The 20,716-nt window shown below is 44.8% G+C and overlaps 1 protein-coding gene across 1 annotated transcript in view; it reads left to right on the top strand.

The window, feature by feature from the left end:
• The window catches only part of TGFBR3 (transforming growth factor beta receptor 3), a 198,771-nt gene that overhangs the window by 150,820 nt on the left and 27,235 nt on the right, over positions 1-20,716 (top strand). The window contains exons 5-11 of the mRNA XM_058659133.1: positions 2,231-2,414; positions 7,764-7,932; positions 9,699-9,846; positions 16,219-16,408; positions 18,214-18,548; positions 18,928-19,080; positions 20,221-20,361. Coding sequence (XP_058515116.1) covers positions 2,231-2,414; positions 7,764-7,932; positions 9,699-9,846; positions 16,219-16,408; positions 18,214-18,548; positions 18,928-19,080; positions 20,221-20,361 — 1,320 coding nt within the window. The remainder of the gene's footprint in view (positions 1-2,230; positions 2,415-7,763; positions 7,933-9,698; positions 9,847-16,218; positions 16,409-18,213; positions 18,549-18,927; positions 19,081-20,220; positions 20,362-20,716) is intronic.

Raw genomic sequence — 20,716 nt, 5'->3', positions numbered from 1 at the left:
CCTCTTCCAGGTCTCCCACGTGGGTGCAGGGTCCCAAGGCTCTGAGCCGTCCTCTGCTGCTTTCCCAGGCCACAAGCAGGGAGTCAGATGGAAAGCCGAGCAGCCAGAACACAAACCAATGCCCACGTGGGATCCTGGCACATTCAAGGCGAGGATTTAGCCACTGAGCCATCATACTTAAATCTTACGAGGTAGTGATGAGCAAGCCTGATTTCCATCATGGAAAGGACAGTCAGTTTGCAGGTTCCCACTCAGGAGCCAACATTTGATTGGTCTAAAGTATAGAACAAGATTTCTGTCTCTATAAGGTTGACATTTTGAGGAATTCCTTACATAGGGGGCACAGCGTGTCAGGTGTTATCAGCAATCCAACACCTTGTCAAATGTGCAGCCATTTCTTTGGCTTGTGTTCCATGAATGGCAGCAGCATGACCTTCCTGGCAGTCAGAATGTTCCAGACAGGTGCTGCAAAATGTCTCCTGGGGGACATAGTTACCCCTGATTAAGAGCCACTAGTGTGAGGTACCCCACACTGGGCTTTTCCCTTATCAGTTTTGTTCAACAATGGGATATTGCAGTAATCAAGCCAGGGATCTCATGTGTGGCTGAACACTGCAATCACCCGGGCAGCATAGAACAACTCTGATACTCAGGGCCTGCCCCAGAGATTCTAGTTGGGTTGGAGGTAGCCTGAGCATAAGACATTTACACATTCTGTAGATGATTCTAGTCTTCAAACAAGAGACAACCACAGCATTAGAAAGACATGGAATTAGTTAAGTGAAGTGCTTCTTTGCTAGCGCTGACATGTCACTGTCCAGCACAGTAGCTGGGCAAATACAGTTTTGTATATGTGTTGAGGTTGAAAACATTGCTATTAGCAGTTAGAACCATTAACAAAATCTCTTAGCTTGCTTTTTTGTCAGATTTTACTGAATGCCCTTTGCAACTGCTTGCTTTTCATTCAGAATAGACTGCTTGATATAGAAGACACTTAGGATTGTATGACTTGGAGATTTGTGTGAGGTTTCACCTAGACGCTGATAAAAATCAACCATGTTTTGTAAATGCTAGCTGATGACATGCATTTTTACCAGCAGCTGAATGTGATTGTTGTATAGCAGCAAGATGATTTTCCTCCTGTGTGTATGCTAATTATATCCACACAACCTGTGCTAACTCAACAGTGATCTGCGTACCTCAGCCATCATATCGCACTTGCTTGACCCATCCTGAAATTTTTATTAAGATTGTCTAAAAGCCTCTTGATTCTGTTCTCTTTAGTAACTTGGGAATCTTACAAAATAGATGGTTATGTACTGTGATATACAGTAATCTCTCTGCGACCAAATCTAGAACCTTATAGAAGATTGGCAGTCTTTGGCCATTTTTTTTTATCTACTCAGGAGAACCTGAATCAAAAGGATCCTTACTGTGTCCTTGTTGTGACTCTGTTGGCAGGTGCTCCCACCAGGGAAAGATTTGAAGTGTTGGTCAGTTGCTGGCAGAACTTTGGGGTTCATTGCCTTGATCCTGCAGCCCATTACAAGCCTATGAGGACACTCGCTAACATTTCTCACTTGTAACACATGACACTTGATCCCTTTTGTCTGAAGGGACACTGATTCTAGGACCCCTGTGCATATCACAATCTATGGATATTCAGGTTTCATATAAAACGGCATTTTAGTCCATATAATGAGAGCACATTCTACTGTATACTTTGAATCATCTTTAGCTTACTTATATACCAAAGATGCTGTGTAACTAGTTTTTATACTAAATAGTTTAAGGAATAAGGATAAAGAAAAAAGTCTGCATATATTCGACAAAAATGTGGGGTTTTTTTTCCTGTAGATTTTCATTCTGTGTTGGTTGACTCCACCAATGGGAAAGTCACATAAATGGAGTGCCAAGTTGGCCTTCAGTATAGAGAGATGGAAAACAACAAAGATGAGTCTTATGGTTACTCATAGAGTGTAATGCAGTCTCATCACAGAAACCTGCCAGAGCTCTAGGGACAACCCACCTAGAGAGCCTTGCTGTCAGCCGGAAGAAGTGAACTTGGTCTTATTGTCTGAAACAGCTGCAGAAAAAGGACCATGTGCCTGAATCACAAAGCGCAGAGGTTCCACTGACCATCCCCTTTGTTGGGGTGCAGCCCCTTCACTAAGTACACCACAGACCAGGTGAAGGCACCAAGTTAAATATGCAATCTTCTTTCCTCTAGGTGTCTGAGGGCTCTGTGGTCCAGTTTCCATCAGGAAACTTCTCCTTGACAGCAGAAACAGAAGAGAGGAACTTCCCTCATGGAAATGAACATCTGTTAAGCTGGGCCCGAAAGGAGTATGGAGCAGTTACTTCCTTCACTGAACTCAAGATAGCAAGAAACATTTACATCAAAGTGGGAGAAGGTAAGTTTTACGTGGATTCATTGAATGACTGGTCTGTGACAGTCTGCTGCTGGTCTCTGAGGCCAAGTGGTTAGGGCAAGGAACCCTAGAATCTCAGCATGGAACGGGAGCTGGCATGGCCCTGCAAGATCCTTTGGGGCTGGTGCTGAACACATTGCTCACTTTCTTTGTCTGCTGGAGTGACCAAGTAGGACTAGTGGAATGACGTGATTGAGGGGTGAGTGGGGAGGTGCTGGGTAGGATGTAGAAGAGGTGCATGAGCAGAAATGGAGCGAAGTGAAGGGAGGCTGAGGGAAGGGAGTGACAACTGAGTGGTGACGGAGGGATACAGGACAGGACAGCAGGGCTTGTCTATAGCCACTATTCAGCATACACAGTAGGCGATGTCAATTAAATTTAGAGTACTTAGCAAAGCAAAGCTGTTTACATGCTTAATGCTAATGCCTGTTACAAGAATACATTATTGGGCCCTGCGGCGTGGCCTAGCGGCTAAAGTCCTCGCCTTGAAAGCCCCGAGATCCCATATGGGCGCCAGTTCTAATCCCGGCAGCTCCACTTCCCATCCAGCTCCCTGCTTGTGGCCTGGGAAAGCAGTTGAGGATGGCCCAAAGCTTTGTGACCCTGCACCTGCGTGGGAGACCTGGAAGAGGTTCCTGGTCCCGGCATCGGATTGGCGCGTACTGGCCCGTTGCAGCTCACTTGGGGAGTGAAACATCGCATGGAAGATCTTCCTCTCTATCTCTCCTCCTCTCTGTATATCCGGCTTTCCAATAATAATAAAAAATCTTTAAAAAAGATACATTATTATTATTATTATTATTAGGGTTATTTATTTGAAAGCGTTATAGAGGAAATGAAGGAGAGAGAGAAGGAGGGAGGAAGAAAGAGAAAGAGAGAGAGCTAGCTTCCATCCTCCAATTACTTCCCAGATAGCCACAAAAGGTGGAACAAGGCTAGGCCAAAACTGGGAGTCTAGGACTTCTAGATTCAATGGGGACAGCAGGGCCCCAAGCACTTGGACCATCTTCCACTGGTTTCCCAGTCACATTAGCAGGGAGTTGGATCAGTAGTAAGACAGCCAGGACTTGAACTGGCATCCATGTGGAATGCCAGCATTTCAGCCAGCAGCTTAACTGGCTGTTCCACAACACAGATCCCAAGGAAAAATTAATGTGTGGCCTCATTCAGAGATTGCCTTGCAGGGGATTAGAACACAATTTTGAAATATTATTTCTTAAAAATAAGATCTTGTCATTGTCTCCAGTTGTGTATGTGAGTGTCTTTCAGAAAATATTTAGTGAGTACATATTAAGAAGATATTTGTGTATGTATTTTTAAATTTCTTACACTGAGGTAAGCCTGTCTTTTAGTTTCCATTTTCCCATGAAAGTTTGATACTACTGTCATGTTTTGGAACCTCCCGTAAGTTCCTAGAAAGTAACTTGTGAGTGGGTCCTTGTTGTAGTCAGGTGACTGTGTGAATACCACATTTCAGGATTTCCACAGCCCACACTTGCTGTTGAATTCCATAGCAGTTGCCAACACCTTGCCAGTCTGTGTGACAGAGAAGAATGGGGTGCTGACTGTTTGATCACAGCTCCTGTGCTTTCTGTGCCGTTTGTGGAGTGTGTGTGACAGATTGAGGAAGAGTGGACGTGGACCTCAGAATGTGTGCCCCATAGAGGCCTTAGAAGGGCCTTCCACATGCAGCCCATTCAACCCACCACAAAACCCAGGAGGGAAACATTGTTTCTTCCATTTGACAGAGAACAATGTGGAGGGTTTACCCAATTTACTGAAATCCACATTTCTAGCATCCAACTCAACCCCACTTTCCTGGCTCTGGAGTCCAGTGCCTGATGCCTGACGTCGTACTTTTCAAGTCTGAGACAAATAAGCATACTTTAAAAATGCAAGTGGGCCGCCTGGATGGAAACACTGATTTAGCTGGGATAGACAGGGATTTTACATGAAAATTGGGTGGAAAAAGTCAAATTTTGTTACTGAACTCTCATGATAGTCATGTAATGAAGAAGGTCAAGTCCGTGGAGACAACAATGAGAAATCGCTTTTAATAAATATTCTAAGCCTTGGCCAGTGGTGTATATTCTGAAGCAGCATTCTACAAACTTGAAAGAATGCTAGGTCCTTCTTGGAATTCATTAGAACAACAGAGTTTGCTGTAGGAGCATTCAAAATGTTGGACTGTGTTCCATAGACAGATATGAGGTTCTGGGAGCAGTAGGCACCTGCTCTGAGAGCCAGGAGAAAAGTCGTGTAACCAGGTAAGCTACACTCAGGGTATGGGAAGCCAGCACAAAAGACCTGGTGATGCCCCATCCAGGAAAATGATTAACTCCTAGGTAAAACCTATGGAGCCCCTAGACTATGGTTCCAGTTGATATGTCACACCATGCATAAGAGCAGTTAGGAAAGGAAGGTTTTCTAGTTAGGGTACTGGATCACAGGTTATGTTTGTCAGCACTTCATCAATTTCCCATGACTTGGCCCTCACTATCCTTCATGTACCCAGGGGTGGGGGGGTCTCAGGCCTTTAGCTTTATCTTACTTGAACCCCATGAGTTCTCAAAATGTTCTCACCACGACAGCCTTGGCCTGATCTAGCAGCTGGTTAGAAATGCCAGTTCTGGGGCCCAGCCTATACCAATTGAAGCAGAAAACTGTAGAGGAGACATCAGTAATTGAACAGGTGCTCCAGGTAGTCCTGACGGTGACCAACTTCCAAGACCCATTCTGACCTAGGGTGGAAAAATCAACAAGTTTCCATCCTTACCCCAACTGGTCCTGCTACCCCTGAGGCCGCAAGTAGCCTCTGATTCCCCACCAGAGCCCCAGTTTCCACAATGGGAAAGGTCTTGCCTCTTGGGCTCACACCTACTCTCCAAGCATATCACTCTAGGGTGCAACACATCAGTCAATCTTTTCCTAAAATACGAAGGAGCATGTGACTCCCTGTCACAAAAAAATTCTTTTTGTGGCTTACTTTGTACTTGACACTTGATGTTAAGTTTGAATGCCAGTTATGTGGAAAATCATTTCTGGGAGAGGGGAAACCTACTCCCCCATGCACACCCACACACCAGTCAGCTTATACAACGTAGTGATAGTTGCACATCTGGGAATGGAGTCCAAAATGGCAACTTTCGGACAATTAAACATTGTCTAGTATTTGTCTCCAGTCTCTCGTCGATTGCTTATGAACTCAGGAACGCCATGCCGTATGCCTACACATGCCAGATACCAGCCAGCCACACTATTGAATGGGATCTGCAGGCCCCAGTCCCAGGAGGCCTCGTCTCTTGTGCTCCCTGGCCCATAAACACACCTTTGGATTCCTGATTACATTTCAGCCCTGCCCTCCCAGTATCATTTTCCGTCCTGTGTTCTGGGGAAGCACTTGTGGGGCTGCAGCTGCACAGTGTGCATACCTCATCTGAGCATCTGGCTGAGCCCCCAGCAGATGTGGAGGAGGGCGGCTTTGCCGGCAGAGCCAGTGGGGCCTCGAGCTCTCCTCTCGGGGGATTTTAGCAAATAAGGCAGAACACAGAGCCAACATGTGCGCACCTGTAATGCCCTATAAAACCAGAGGCCTTGTGAACTACCCTCATTCTCTCTGTCCTAGTGCCTTTATGGCCAGGGCTATAATGCCACAGTGCCTGTTGTAAGCTTCTGCACAGCAGGTGGCACAAGTTGGAGAGGGGGCAGTAAGAATCCCTTTTTGGAGTCTCCTGGACTAATTCCTTACTCCCTAGTGAGACTCTGCTGTGGATGTGAAACCTGGCATCCTGCCTTTAAAATGGCCAAGGCAGAAGTCCATTTCATTGAAATGCCAAGTCTCTGATTAATTACTCCTTAAAAAAAAAACTTGCTGCATCTAGAACTTCCCTGCACTATGCCCTGCTGTCACACTGCCAGCAGTTTTTCCAAGTTCTGTTTAAACGTTTAAACCTCCTTCTGGAAGCTCAGTCTACCCCAGCGCTGCCTCAGTCAGCGGTGTGTGCTGTGGGGTGAGGAGTGTGTCTTCAGGCTCCGGCTGCTCATATCACTTTCCTGGGGGCAGGTGGTGGGTGACCGTCAGCACAGTGAGAAAGTGTTTGTGAAGGCACTGTGCAATCCATCAAGTGCTGTGTGAACATGGGTTGATCGTCTCTATTGAGGTTGTAGAAGAGAGTATAATTCTGCTCTCTCTCTCTGCTTTTCCCAAACGCCTGCCTTTAAACTTTGGAGTATATGGTGCTGTGAGGAGGAATCATGCTAGAATGATTCTACAGGCTGCTCTAGAGATGGAATTAGATGGCTGGCTCTCCAGCTAACTGAGAGAGCAAGTAGGCAAGGAGGAGCATGCAGGTGTTCCTTGGTGTCTCTAGGGAGCTGGTTCGAGCTCCTCCCCTGAGGATACCTAAATCCAACAATAGTCAAGTGCTTATGTAAAAGAGTGTAGTGTTTGCCTAAACCATATACACGTGCACTCTCTCCATCATGTACTTTGAATCATCACTAGATTACTGATAATACCCGACACAGTGTAAATGCGATGTAAATAGTTGTTAAACTGCATTGTTTAGGGATTAATGATGAGGGAAATGGCCTGTACATGTTGACTATAGATGCATTATTTTTTCCAAACATTTTCAAGCTGCCAGTGGATTGAGTCAGCAGGTGCAGATTCTGTGAGAGCTGATGACAGTTAAGGAAAGGAAAAAGAATGGGATCTGTGCTGACTATGCTGATCGTGGAATGCCTGTTGGAGTTTCACGGAGGAGTTGCTTGGTAGACATGTGAAAGTCCAAGTCTGCAGCTCAGAAGAGGAGTCACAGTCTAGATAAAGTGGCAGCCAGAGGAGTGACTGAATTCGTAGGAAAAACTGGAGACAAAAAGAGGAAGGAGCTAGGGTTGTTGGTCTTCATTCAGATTGGGATCAACAATGGGGTTTTCCAAAGAGAAAGCAAGTTGCCTCCCCCTCCTCCGGGATGTCCTGAATCAGATTCTTTGGGATGGGGGTCCAAGCAGGTGCATTGTGACATGCACTGAAGATTGAGGACCATCAGTGTTTAAAAGATGAGCTGAGGACAGGGAGCCAGTGGAACAGTGTGAAAGAATGGTCAAAGGAAATGGATGAGGACAAGAAAGGAGAGGACTTGGTTTTAATAAGGCCGCTAGATTTCGGCATTAGGTGACAATGGTCGAGGCAGCCACAGATCAAGACCCACTTTTAGACTTTGGATTCTCCATCTTGCATCTGTTCCATGTCCCCAGCATCCTCTCCTTGGAGACTGGCTCCAGGTAGCTCAGTGGACTCACAGACTGCCCTGTGCTGCTTCCTTTCAGATCAAGTGTTCCCTGCCACATGCAACATAGGGAAGAATTTTCTCTCCCTCAATTACCTTGCCGAGTACCTGCAGCCCAAAGCAGCAGAAGGCTGTGTGATGGACAGCCAGCCCCAGGACAAGGAAGTGCACATCATTGAGCTCATCACCCCCAACTCCAACCCTTACAGGTAAGAGTGAAAGTGAAATCAGGCTGTCTTTTGAACCCAAGAGAGGAAAACGGTCCAAGGTTTTTGATTTTTTTGTTTTTTGTTTTGTTTTGTTTTCATTTTCTGGCTGGTGGCAAGGAGCAATGCTGCCCTCCCTGTGTCAGTGGTTGGGGAACTCACAGTACTTTGGGTGTGGTGCACAAAAGTTTTGAGGAGGGAACATAGGCACTAGTGGTGTTTTATATTCTGCAGCTGTCTGCAGACCCTCTGTATTCCAGCTGGGTTGCTGAAGTCTGTTTTGGACTTGTCAGTATTATATAGAACACCATCCCTCTTGTACCTTCATGATCCCCCTTGACTGAGGTTATCTCTGATAAGAAAATCACAAAATGTGCCTTATTAGCATAAATATCATTTCTGGAACATTCTGATCTTAATGAAGTTCTGTTCATTGTGTCCTTGGAGCATGTATACACTTAGAACTGTTTGCAGCTATGTGTGTGTGTGTGTGTGTGAGAGAGAGAGAGAGAGAGAAAGAGAGAGAGAGAGAGAGAGAGAGAGAGAGAAAGGTGGAGTGGTCTTTCATGGAGACTTGATGTTACCAAGTTGCCATGAGAGAACTCGTCTCCCCTCTGCATTCCTGTCACCATCTCAGTGTCCTACCCCTGGACTGGAAATGTGACCCTCCCTATTGGGAATAATTCGGGAATTAAGAAAAGAGGAAAAGTTCCTTCTCCCACTGTAGCCTGCATCTCATGGGCACTGATGACTTCAAAAAGTTAATGTGTACGTTGTGGAGGGGTTTCAGAGTTAAAATTCGAATGAGGTTTTGGTTTCAAAAGTGAGTAAACTGAAGATTCATTTTGGTAGGATTCCATTCTGTCCCACATGAGGAGTTGTGTGGTAAATTCAAAGGCAATGAGAACTAGAAGCAGTCTGGCACATGTGCTTAGCTATGAAGCCCACAGCTTCATTTGAGTTCATTGTTCATTTTATGCTTTGCAAGAACGTAAAACCAAGATGAAAATAAAGACCGTTTCCTTAAGTTTAGAACCATGGAGATATTGTTTAGTAAGAAATTCCCTTCTATACAGACTTCTTAAAAGGTGGGGGTGGTCATTGCTTTTCTAGCAACTGCTCAGTTGACCATCTGTTTTCTTTATTTTCATAACTGTCTATCCAGAAGTTTGGGGAAAGTAAATGCAGATAGGATTTTGCAGCAGTTGTAAATGGTTTGAGCAAACCTGAGTGAAGCCAAGAATCTCTTTGCCTCTAACTTTGAAGTTTCCAAGTTTTTTATTAGTGTGATTCCCCCCTAATCACAACCCACCCACCCCACCCCCACCCCCACCCACCCACCCACCCACAAACCAAACTTCTGTCTGCCTCTGGTTTTGAAGGAGTGTCTGAGCTTGTAGTTGCACTGAAGATGCTGGATAGCAAAAGCGACAGTTCTGCCTTAGTAAGTCTATCTTCTGGTTTGTCCAAGTCTCTTTCTGATGGTGGCTTTGTCAAGGAACCATCTTGATTTTGGTGTTGCTTTCTCAAAGAAGAGGAAAAATACATCCCTGGCTAATGATCAGCAGGAGTTTGTTTCCATTGTTATGTAAAATCATTTTGTTTTGTGTGCAATAACAATCTGTTCTGCACATGTCACTTGCCCAGGATCAACTCCAAGTTTTTAATCAGCTGGCCAGACACTAGAAACACGAAGACTTGGAAGAGGGGAGAGAGCTGCAACTTCCTGGCATGTGGGTCCTAACTTCGCCTTTGTTTGCTCTTCCCAGTGCTTTCCAGGTGGATATAATAATTGACATAAGACCCTCTCGTGAGCATCCCGAGGTGGTCAGAAATCTCATCCTCATCTTGAAGTGCAAGAAGTCTGTCAACTGGGTGATCAAGTCTTTTGACGTGAAGGGAAACCTGAAAGTTATTGTAAGCATTTCTTTGTTTTGACGAATGGCAGTAATTTAAGTTGGGTTTCTATGTGTTGTTTTTCTCAAGTTTCTGTCTCTTTGAACTTTTTAAGCCCTCCCAGTTATTTTTCACTTTTCAGAGGAGGCTGATCTCTGGCTTCTCCTGACGGAGAGCACCAATGTGGAGGTTGAAATATCAGCACGGGGCATGACAGACTTTGTGTCCTGGTACGTCCACTTACAAGCTGGGACCATGGGCATGTCCCTGAAGTTCTCTAAGCTCCAGTGGCCTCATTGACAAAACTCCTGAGATATATTTTGCAGTCCTAGGAAGTATAAAATAAGGAGCACAGTGAAGCTTTGCAGGGCTGAATGCTGTGCGGGCCTTGGGTGCTGGGAATCAACTCTTGCTTTGGTGTTAGGGACATGGGGAAGGCATGGGAAATCAGGCTGACTCCAGTTCACATCATGTGCTGTTCTTTTGGCATTGGCATGTCTTCCTGCCCGCTCTAAACTTCCAAGGATGAAACACTGAGAGAAGAATCATAGTAATTGGGTCAGGAATTTAGTATAGCAGTTAGTACACCACTTGGGACACCCACATCCTGTATTGCTTGCCTGGGTTTCAGTCCCTGCTCTGCTTCAGATCCAGTTCCCTGCTAATGTGTAACCTAGGAGTCAGCAGATGATGGTTCAGGTACTGGAGTCCCTGTCCTGTCACCCCGCTGGGATAGCTGGATTGATTTCTGGGATCCTAGTTTCAGCCTGGTCTAGAACCAGCTGTTACATGCTTTGTGGGAGTGAACCAGCAGATGGGAGGTCTGCCTCTCTCTCTCTCCTTCTGTGTGTATGTGTGACTCTACATTTGAAATACACGGATAGAAGAAAAATCACACTGATTCTGAGGTTAGATAGATGATACTGGGAAAGTCTGGTCTCTTTGTGAAGCATTCTAGTTCATGAAGGAAATCTCAAGGAGACTTTACTGGTTGGAATGACCTGCAGAAGAGGCTCTTTTCTTAAAAAGCTGGATGTGCAATTTAATAAAGTTACAGTCTTAGCTATAAATAGGGGCTACTTATTTAGCACAATATTGAAGTAATTATATTAAAAATTAGAGAGAAATCATCCTCTCCATCTTTTAGCAAATTATTACCCCTTTTATTTTATGGGATCAACTGTTTATGCATTGTATTTTTTTAAAGATTTATTTGTATTTGTTAGGTAGATTTGTAGAGAGAAAGAGAAACAGAGGGAGAAATATTCTGTCTGCTGGTTCACTCCACAAGTGGCCACAGTGGCCAGAACTGAGCTGATCCAAAGCCAGGAGCCAGGAGCCGGGAGCCTCTTCCAGGTTTCCGATGGTACCAAGACTTTAGGCCATCCTCTGCCACTTTCCCAGGCCATAGCAGGGTGCTGGATCATAAAAGAAGCAGCCAGGGCTAGAGTCAGTGCCAATTTGGGACACTGGCATTGGCAGGCAGAGGATGAACCTATTGAGTCAGTGTGCCAACTCCCTCTCTCTCTCTCTCTTTATCTTTTTAAGTAGGCAGTGTCTCTCTTAGTAGCTGCATCAAATCAGTTGTAGTAGGCTTTAAGTTTTCGGTGTTTTAGGAGAACTATGCCTTTGGTTCTGGTATTATTCAGTCGTACATTGCACCTTTCCCTGATCCAGCAGTAAGGAAAGCCAACAGTTCGCTGTGCAGTGTCATGTAAAAGCCCTCTGTAAAAGCAGCAGGCAAGGTCATGAGCACACTAGCTTCATTTTAAAGTCATTACTTCTGGTTCCTGTGGTTTTTTTGTTTTTTTTTTTTTCTCTCTGTTAACTTTGGGACAGTCCTAACAAGTCGTCGTGTGTAACGGTGATGCACAAGTTTGGTATGGAGCACAAAGTGTGGTCGTGACTTTCAGAAGCCAGAGATATTTAGATTGCCCTCCCTGGCATGGCATGAGGGGTGTCAGTGACCTGGGCTGTCTGCCGCTCTTGCTGCCTGGCACACTGGCCAAATGTTTTTGATTTCAGAATAACAAAAACAGGAAAGGGAATCATGCTTTGAAAAGCAAAAACATACGGTACACTTTAATTCCCTGCTGGAGTGCTTGTGTAACTATTCCTTGGGCCCTGACCTCGTCCCCAGCTCTTTCTCTCCCTGAGTGTTAGAGTCCACTCAGTGTCCTAATCTCTCCTAGGAATCAGAAAGGCTAGAAATGAGATTGCTCATCCCAATCAAGATCTGTTTATCTCCCTCTCCTTGGCTGTCCTCCTGTTCCTGGCCAATTTTGGACAATGCAGGACATGACTGAACAATTAGGTCATGTTTCATAATGTTCTGTTTCATTCTCCCAATCAGTGTCATGCTTTGTGATTTCCTAACTCCCTGTCTCAGATGTGAATTCTGTGCTGTGAAGGAAGGTTATCTGTTCATCTAAATGTATGCGTTAGTGCTTAGAAAGGGAGAAGTGGCGGCAGGCGTTTGGCCTAGTGGTGAAGCTGCAAGTGGAGGTGCCTGTGTTGCCTAGCAGAGGGCCTGAGCTCAAGGTCTGGCTCTGACTCCTGTCTCTAGCTTCCGGCTGATGCAGATCACAGGAGGCAAAGGTGATCGGTCAAGTAGTTGGGACATATGTGGCATCTGTGTTGAGTCCTTGGCTGTGGAGCTTGATCCTGACCCAGCCCCAGCTAATGTGAGCGTTTAGAGCAGGGACCAGCCCATGAGACAGCCTCATTCTCTGGGTCTCTGCCTCTCAAATAAATTAAAAAAAATTTTTTTTAGACAGCAAAGGAGCAAAGACATCATGGACACCTTGCTTCTAGCATTTGCTTTCTAGACAGAATGGCAGAGTGGCAAGAATCCTGGATTTGAGTCAGACTGGGCTACATTAAAAACCTCATCTAATTTATCATTACTGCTAGTACATACTGGCGAAACTCACTGTACGATCTGTCTTCTTATAAAATATATATGGTGATAGTAAACACCTTGAGAGTGATTGTGAAGTTGAGCTAAGTTCATTTGTCTGTTTACTCACTTATTCAACAAGTATTTGTTAAGGGGGCACAGGCATGTCACCTAAAGCACTGGGTGCACTGCGGGCACAGGGTGAATTAATTCCTAGGTGGGCATGTGACTCTTGGATTCTCCTTCCCTAACAAATTGTCATTCCCAATTCCCTGTTTTTAAGAAGAAAATTAAATAAAAGAATGTTCAGAAAGCTCTCAGCATAGCACTTAGTGTAAAATGGGGCTTATCCTCTTACCACCAGCAGTTCTTCTCGAAGAAAGATAAAAATCAAAAAACATGTCTAGTGCTGAAGGAATCATAAGAAACTTGACAGGTAAATTTAAAGCAGAGCACCATTAAACACAGGTGGCTGAACCATGAATGGGAGTACTACAAAAAGTTAGCAGAGAATGGAGTTAAAGCATGTTTAATCTGGTGCAAAAAGTGTTTGTCAATTATGATTTATTTGAGAGAAGGGGGGAAAGAGAGAGAGCACTCGCAATCCATCCCTGGCTCACTCCCCAGATGCCCACCATGGCTACCAAGAGCTGGGAGACTGGTATTGGGCCTGCAGCCAGGCTCAAACCCAGGCGCTTGATCCAAGATGCAGGTGCTCCAGTCAGCATCTCAATCACTAGACTCAACATCCTTTCTTGGTACACACACACCATGGGGCATGGGCAGAATGTGTTCTTCAAGTATCCAGAATAGTCAAGAGCAATGCCAAGGGCAGGAACAGGAACACTGAAGTGCCTACCTTGCCGTGTGCAGCTCTGACTCTTGCTTCAGATCCTCTGGGGACCCTGCATACTTACTTTTATGGCCGGAAGAACTGCTAAAATATTAAAGAATGGATAGAGGAAATTGATTACGGGTTTCCTCTGACTCTGTTTCATGTGGCCTCAGGATTTCAAGGTTGGTGTCAGCCAGTTCTTAGAAAGGGTTTTTTTTAATTACAATCCCTAAGTGCATATGCACTGTACTCTGTGACTTACCTCTTGCACCACTGCTTCCCCCCTCATGTCAGTTCTGATGCAAACATGAGGGGCTGTGGAGGCACCTTAAACTCTTCATGTGGTTCACCATCTCTCATGATATGGTAGCTGGGAAACATATCTGGAGACTCCTAAGAACTCTCCCATTTGAAATAGTTCTGCTAAGTTTGGAAGAAACTCAGGGACTCCTAGAGATATGGACTGAAGAATTTGTCTAGTGCTGAGAAGCAATGTACCTGTCATTGTGCCAAGCCTTGTTCCTTGGCAGTTGTACAGATGGTTGTCTATCATTTCAGTTCTTAAGCCTAATCGATATACAGATTTTATGTGGAAAGGTGTGAGCAGATCATTATGTGTTGGGACAAAAGGACAAGTGGAAGCAATAATGGTAGTATTTTGGAAATACAAGATTTTCTCAGCTGTCCAGCAACGTGGAACAGGGCAGATGAGGCCAAGCAGTACTGGTTAGGCCGGTGATCCGACTCCAGCTGATCAAAATGATGTGCTGCTTTGAAGTACTGGAAGAAGCTGTGCCAAAGAAGCTGTTGTTGACCAAATGGATAAAAACTCCCCAGGACAAATCACACCCTCCCTGACTTCAGCTTGGCATTCTCTCCTTCCTTGACCCCTCTGCATTTCTTGCCCTTAGTTGCTATTTTTCTAACCCTTCTTGTCCGAAGAAATTTGCGCTGAGTTCAAGTGAGAGCTGTAGCACTTTGAGTATGTGGGACTGAGTTAACACCTGGCTGCACAACTTGGACTAAAACTGCCTGGTTTCTCTGAATGCAAGGGTACTGGCTAGCCAGTCTGGCAGTTTTCCCATGGATAAGTCCTTTGGGTGAGATCTTTTAAGCCCTGAAGTTAAATACATGTGTCCCCAGCCAATCTCCCTCTATCAATGAGGCCAAGAGAACTTAGAGCCTGTGAATTTCTTATGGTGTTACAGTGGGAAAAGATTAGTATTTAGTCATGTTAAGGGCAAAGAGAATGGGAAACAAATGAGGAATTGAGGAAAAATGCTGCATGTGTGCAGGGCAAAATCAATGGGCATGGAAATTAAACTGATTTTTATACAGCGTGAAAATGGCATAAGCTGTGTGCTGGAGGGACTTTGCTGCCTGGTAGAACAGTTGTTGAAAAGGTGGGGCCAGCCCTCTGAGAACCCTGTGCAGCGTCTGGCTGTGTCGCCCTCACATTAGATCACTCAGTTACTTGAGTCCCCAAGTGATGCAGATATTCACCTCCCATGTCTTGGTTATTCAGAGTCCAGTTAGATTCTTTCCTGAAAGAGTTTGTATGATTTTTAATTTCATAACTGATTTCCCACTGAATACATATTTTCTGACCTACTTGTAATATTGGATAAAGCATTAATAAGCTTGCATAATGGGGGACAAAGACAATAGCACCATCCCATATGGGTGTCAGTTCATATCCCAGCTGTTACATTTCCAATCCAGCTCCCTGCTAACGGCCTGGGAAAGTATCAGGGGATGGTCCAAACGTCTGGGCCCCTGTTACCTATATGGGAAAGGCAGATGGAGCAGTCTCCCGGTTCCCAGCTTTGACCTGGCATAGCCCTGGTCTTTGCAGCAATCTGGGGAGTAAATCAACAAATGAAAGATCTCTGTCTGTCTGTCTGTCTTTCTCCCTCTCTCTCCCCCTCTTTCTCTCCCTCTTTCTCTCCCTCTTTCTCTCCCTCTTTCTCTCCCTCTCTCCCTCTCTCTCCCCCCTCTCTTTCTCACCCTTCTCTCCCCTTCCCACTTCCTCTTTTCTCCCATCTCTCCCTTCCTCCCTCCCTCTCTCCCCCACCTCTCTCTAATTCTGCCTTTCAAATAAATAAATAAACCTGAAAAAATTAACAGGCAGAGGAAAAGTAACCTAAATTAAATAATATTTTAGAGCACAAAATGTTAGCATAGTCAGTTAAAAGAACTGGCAAATGAGCAGTTGCAGAAACATCAGCTTGATCATAAATTATAAACAAAATATTTACGTTGACAGTTTTGCCAAATGGGATCTAGTAAGTAAGAATGGGCTAGTGTTCCTTTTAAGGCAACTTGTTAATGCTTTCATTTAAATCTTGGGTTATAGGAAGTTAAACATGTAAATTTGTATACTTTATACCTAATTGTAGATAGAAACAGGAGAAAGTTTGGTATACAAATTTGATGAGTGTGTTAAGGACTTCAACATTTAACTCTCTATGACACAGAAAATATATATATAATATGCAGCTAGTTAATTTTTTTAATTTTATTTTTATTAAGATAAACTACCCAAGCAACATGATCAGATAGCATGAATAGGTGTCTCTTCACTTTCTGTGAAAGATTTGTTCAAAATATTATTTATCTTTAGATTCATGATTGAGATTTATTTTATTGTTCTCTGTAGGCTCCTAACAGTATTGGTTTTGGGAAAGAGAGTGAGAGATCTATGACCATGACCAAGACTGTAAGAGATGATATTCCTTCCACCCAAGAGAACTTGGTGAAGTGGGCTTTGGACAATGGCTATAGCCCAGTAACTTCATACACCATGGCCCCTGTGGCTAATAGATTTCATCTTCGACTTGAAAACCATGGTAAGATGTGATTTTTAAAATTTATTTACTTATATGAAAAAGATGTCCCAAATAAAGCTTTCTCATAAAGGTATCTCATTTCAGCTTCTATGGTACAGTTTTTCTGTTATGCATTTTACTAATGTATGTGCTATTTAGTGTAAGGCTTAAAATGGTCTTGAATTGTAATAAATGAAGCTGAAATACACATCTTAGTATTGTAAGGTGCTTATGTAACAGAGCACCTTGCCTTGGATCTCTGCTGTGACCACGTTAGAGATACATTGGCTAGGGTTCTCGTCTTAGAGCCATCACGGGACCACTTATGGCTGAGAATACAGTGGGTACCACTGCAGGAAAGAAGACCATGCATGGTCAGAACCTGCCTCTTGAGGAAGATGGTTGTGGGAACTCATATTGGGGCTTCCGACCCAGTTGGAGGGCAGCATTGCCACTTTACTTTGATAGAGCAGAAAGCAGAGGCTAAACAAATTCATGAGATTTTTGAAAGAGTCTTACAGTGAACCTGACTCCAGCTGCAGGATTCTGTTCCCCAGACCTGTTCCTCACTCCTGGTACTCCTCATGATTGTAATGCTCTCAGAACGAAGGTTAGAAGAACCAGTTCGAGTCTCCTTGCTCCCATTTATTCACTCACTTAACCTCTATGACAACACTTCCCCCACCCAAATATTGAAAGGCAGAATTAGAGCGAGAGAAGTCTCCCGTTCATTGTTTCACTCTCCAAGTAGCCATAGCTGGGCTGGTCTGATACCAGGAACCAGGAGCTTCTTCCAGGTCTCCAACATGGTGTCAGGGACCGAAGGATGTGAGCCATCTTCCAGTGTGTTCCCAGACACTTTAGCAGGAGAAGCTGGGACTCAAACTGGCACCCATATGGGATGCCGATGCTGCAGACACAGCACCATACCCCACTAATTTTTTAATGTTAGTGCTGGAGATAGGTGTGTGCCACAGTGGTTAAGATGCCATTTGGGATGCCCAATCCAATATTAGCCAGCCTGTTTTGAAATGTTGGCTATGCTCCAATTCTAGCTAGGGCAACAGATGATAGCTCAAGTACTTGGGCCCCTGCCACCGATGTGGAACACCCAAATTGAATTCCAGGCTTCTGGCTTGGTTCTTGCCAGTCCTGGTTGCAGTAGGTATTTGGGGAGTGACCTCCATAGATGAAAGTTGTCTCCCTGTTTGTCTCCCTGCCTGCCTTTCAGATAATAACAAATACTAATATTGTTTAAAGAAATCTTTAGAAAAACTGCTCAAAAAAAATCTCTAGATTTAAGAGAAATATTACAGTGGTATTTGAATGGAATAGTGTGGCCCTGTGCAACTTGGTGAAGTCACAGATTTTTCTCTTGTATTTAGAAATTAGCTGTCACCATGATCCTCACCTGGGCTGTACATTCCAATTGCATGGAGAGTCTGAAATATAAGAATGGGTCTTCCCCCAGAGAGTTTACATTTTAATTGGCAGCTACAATCTGGGTGTAGAGATTTCTTTTTTTAAGTTCTCAGAGTAATTGTGAAGGGTAGTCCCTTTGAGAACCACTGATGTCATCTGATCTTTATACATTTTGGGAAATTGAGGCACAGAGAAATAAGCCAACTGCCCAAAGACACTGAGCTTGGTGGAGAGACCAGGACTAGATGCCAGGCTTCCAGATTCCTGGTTGCTTAAATGCATGACTTATTAAAAGTAATTTTACACTTGCCCATTTTAGCCAATTGCTCCTGTTCTGCGTTTGCTGGCAATGCCTGTGGCCTGGCAGCAACATTAATGCTGTTTTACTTTCTCTGTCGCCACAGAGGAGATGAGAGATGAGGAAGTCCATGCCATCCCTCCTGAGCTACGCATCCTGCTGGACCCCAGCTCCTTGCCTACCCTGGAAAACCCGCCCTTCCGGGGCGGGGGAGGCCGAAACGGAGGTCTCCCCTTCCCTTTCCCAGATCTCTCCAGGAAAAGCCGGAAGGAAGAAGGTGAAACTAGGATCCCCAGGCCGAAGGACCGGGTCATCCCCAGCGTGCAACTGTTTCCTAGTCCCAGAGAGCCAGAAGAGGTGCAAGGGAGCATGAATGTTGCCCTGTCAGTCAAATGTGACAGTGACAAGATGACTGTGGCTGTAGAAAAAGACGCTTTTCAGGTCAGTGCAGCTTCTGAAAGAAGAGAAGAGAGGCCACCGCTGCCTCCACCTTGCTCCGGGCTGTCTGCTCGGTTTCCCTCCAGCTCCCTCACTTTTTGAGCTCTGGAGACTTCTGTTTTCTCAGTTGGAGGAACCTCTTCCTCTTGGCTGTGATTCTCACGTGGGTCCTGCTGTTCTCTAGGAGGGGGCAAGGTAGACTCCAGATCCTTGTGTGTCAGTATTTTGCTCTTGAATTTCCAAGGCAAACCAACAGTCCTTGGGGGAGAGGAGGAGAATGCGTGCCTCTTGCCTTCATTGGCCAGACCAAGCAGCACGTGTTAACTACGTGCAGCCGTAGTGCTTGCAAGCCCCATTGTGTCTTTGCTGATTGTTGTTGCAGACCAGCAGCTACTCAGGGAAGGAGGTCACATTGTTGGATCCTAGCTGCAAGGCCAGGCTGAATGGCACCCACTTCATCCTGGAGTCTCCACTGAATGGCTGCGGCACCCGCCACCGGCGCTTAACTCCTAATGGCGTGGTCTACTACAATTCGGTGAGTGTCCTCCAGCATCACTCTTTGCCTTCTGTCAGAGCCTTGCTGGAGTTGCCTTAACGCTAGTCTTCCTGTGTGTCTGAAGATGATGAGCAGGAGCCTGAACAAACTCAAGTGTCAGGTCTCAAGAAAAAGGAATTTACATGGACCCTGGCCTCTTTTTCATTTACTTTTTTTTCCCCCGTGAATTTTGGGGAGTAGGAAGGTCCTGTTTGCTCAGCTGAGATTGTGGTGATCTCACCAACTCCCTCCTTCTGACACTTGCTGCTAAAGGGTTCACTGGCAGGGAGATTAGAACTCCTCTTTGCACCCAAAGGATCAAATGGCCTGGCTCTTTGGGAGATAAACCTCAATGTCTTAGGCTCTCAGTGAGCAGCTCTGCACAACTGAGCAGCCGGATGGCTGGTTTCTGTGGGCTCACTTGGATCTCCTCCACAGGTAGGCCAACTTCTCTAAAAAGTGATTTCAGATTTAAGAAGGCCTTTATGAAATTATGTGAGACTCTAGGGGTGGTACATTTGGTACAGGGCTTGGGATGCCTTTGGGAGGTTCTAACCCCCAGGAGAGAGCCTGGGTTCAAGTGTCACCTCTGGCTCCCACGTCTAGCTTTCCAACAGTGGGAAGTAGCAGGTGCATAGTTTAAGAATCCCTGCTGCATGCGTGGGAGACCTGGCTTGAGTTCCCATATCCTGACTTCTAATTTCAAATAAAAGTTTTTATAAATCTTTAAGCCTACCATGGCCAAGTCTTTGTATTTCTTAGAGTTTTTAGTATCCAGATCCTTGCCTATATGGTCCCTCTGCCATATTGGCAAGCAACAATCCCATTCAACTCCATTTGAGTGTTTAGTGTTTTTCCATTATCTAATTAATTTGCATTTTCTCCGTCTACTTATAAAATAAATCTGCATCTTTGAGAAATAAAGCTCCTAGTTCAGACCTAATTAGTATTCTCCTTATTGCTTCCCACTTTGAAATGAAATCCTAAAATGTGTGGAGTTTTCTGTTGTTGCTGTTTCTGTTTTCAAGTCTTATTTTCAGTTTGTGCCTGACTCATTCCATGGGTGTTAATGTAAGATAGAACTGAATGTGTGTAGCTGGGTAATTTGGTAGCATTAGCTGTGCTTTCTTTGTCTTCTAGGTTGTGATAAAGGGGCTGACCCCCATGGACAGCAGTGGCTGGCCTGAAGGTTATGAAGACCTGGAGTCAGGAGACAATGGATTTCCCGGAGACATGGATGAGGGAGAGCCTTCCTTCATTAGCCGTCCTGAAATCCTGCCAGTGAGTCTATTTTCAGTGGATAGTTTATGGAGAGTTTTGTCTACAGGAGTCATCTAAAAGTCTGTTGAAAATGTGCATTCTGAGAAAATCATGCATGGATTGCAGAAATTTTTTTTGGCACCAAAATCACTTTACGTGTTAAATCTATTCTTCACAGACATTTTAATAAAATTTCTTTATTTATTTTTATTGGAAAAGGAAAATTTACAGAGAGAAGGAGGTAGAGAGAAAGATCTTCCATCCACTGGTTCATTCTCCAAGTGGCCGCAAGGGCCAGAGCTGAATTGATCTGAAGCCTAGAGCCAGGAGCTTCTTCCAGGTCTCCCACGCAGGTGCAGGGTTGGTCCTGAGGCTT

This window comes from Ochotona princeps, chromosome 2 (genome assembly GCF_030435755.1).
Source record: "Ochotona princeps isolate mOchPri1 chromosome 2, mOchPri1.hap1, whole genome shotgun sequence".
Lineage (NCBI taxonomy): Eukaryota > Metazoa > Chordata > Mammalia > Lagomorpha > Ochotonidae > Ochotona > Ochotona princeps.
Note: the sequence above shows the minus strand (reverse complement) of the source record. Positions and strands in the feature narration are given on the sequence as shown.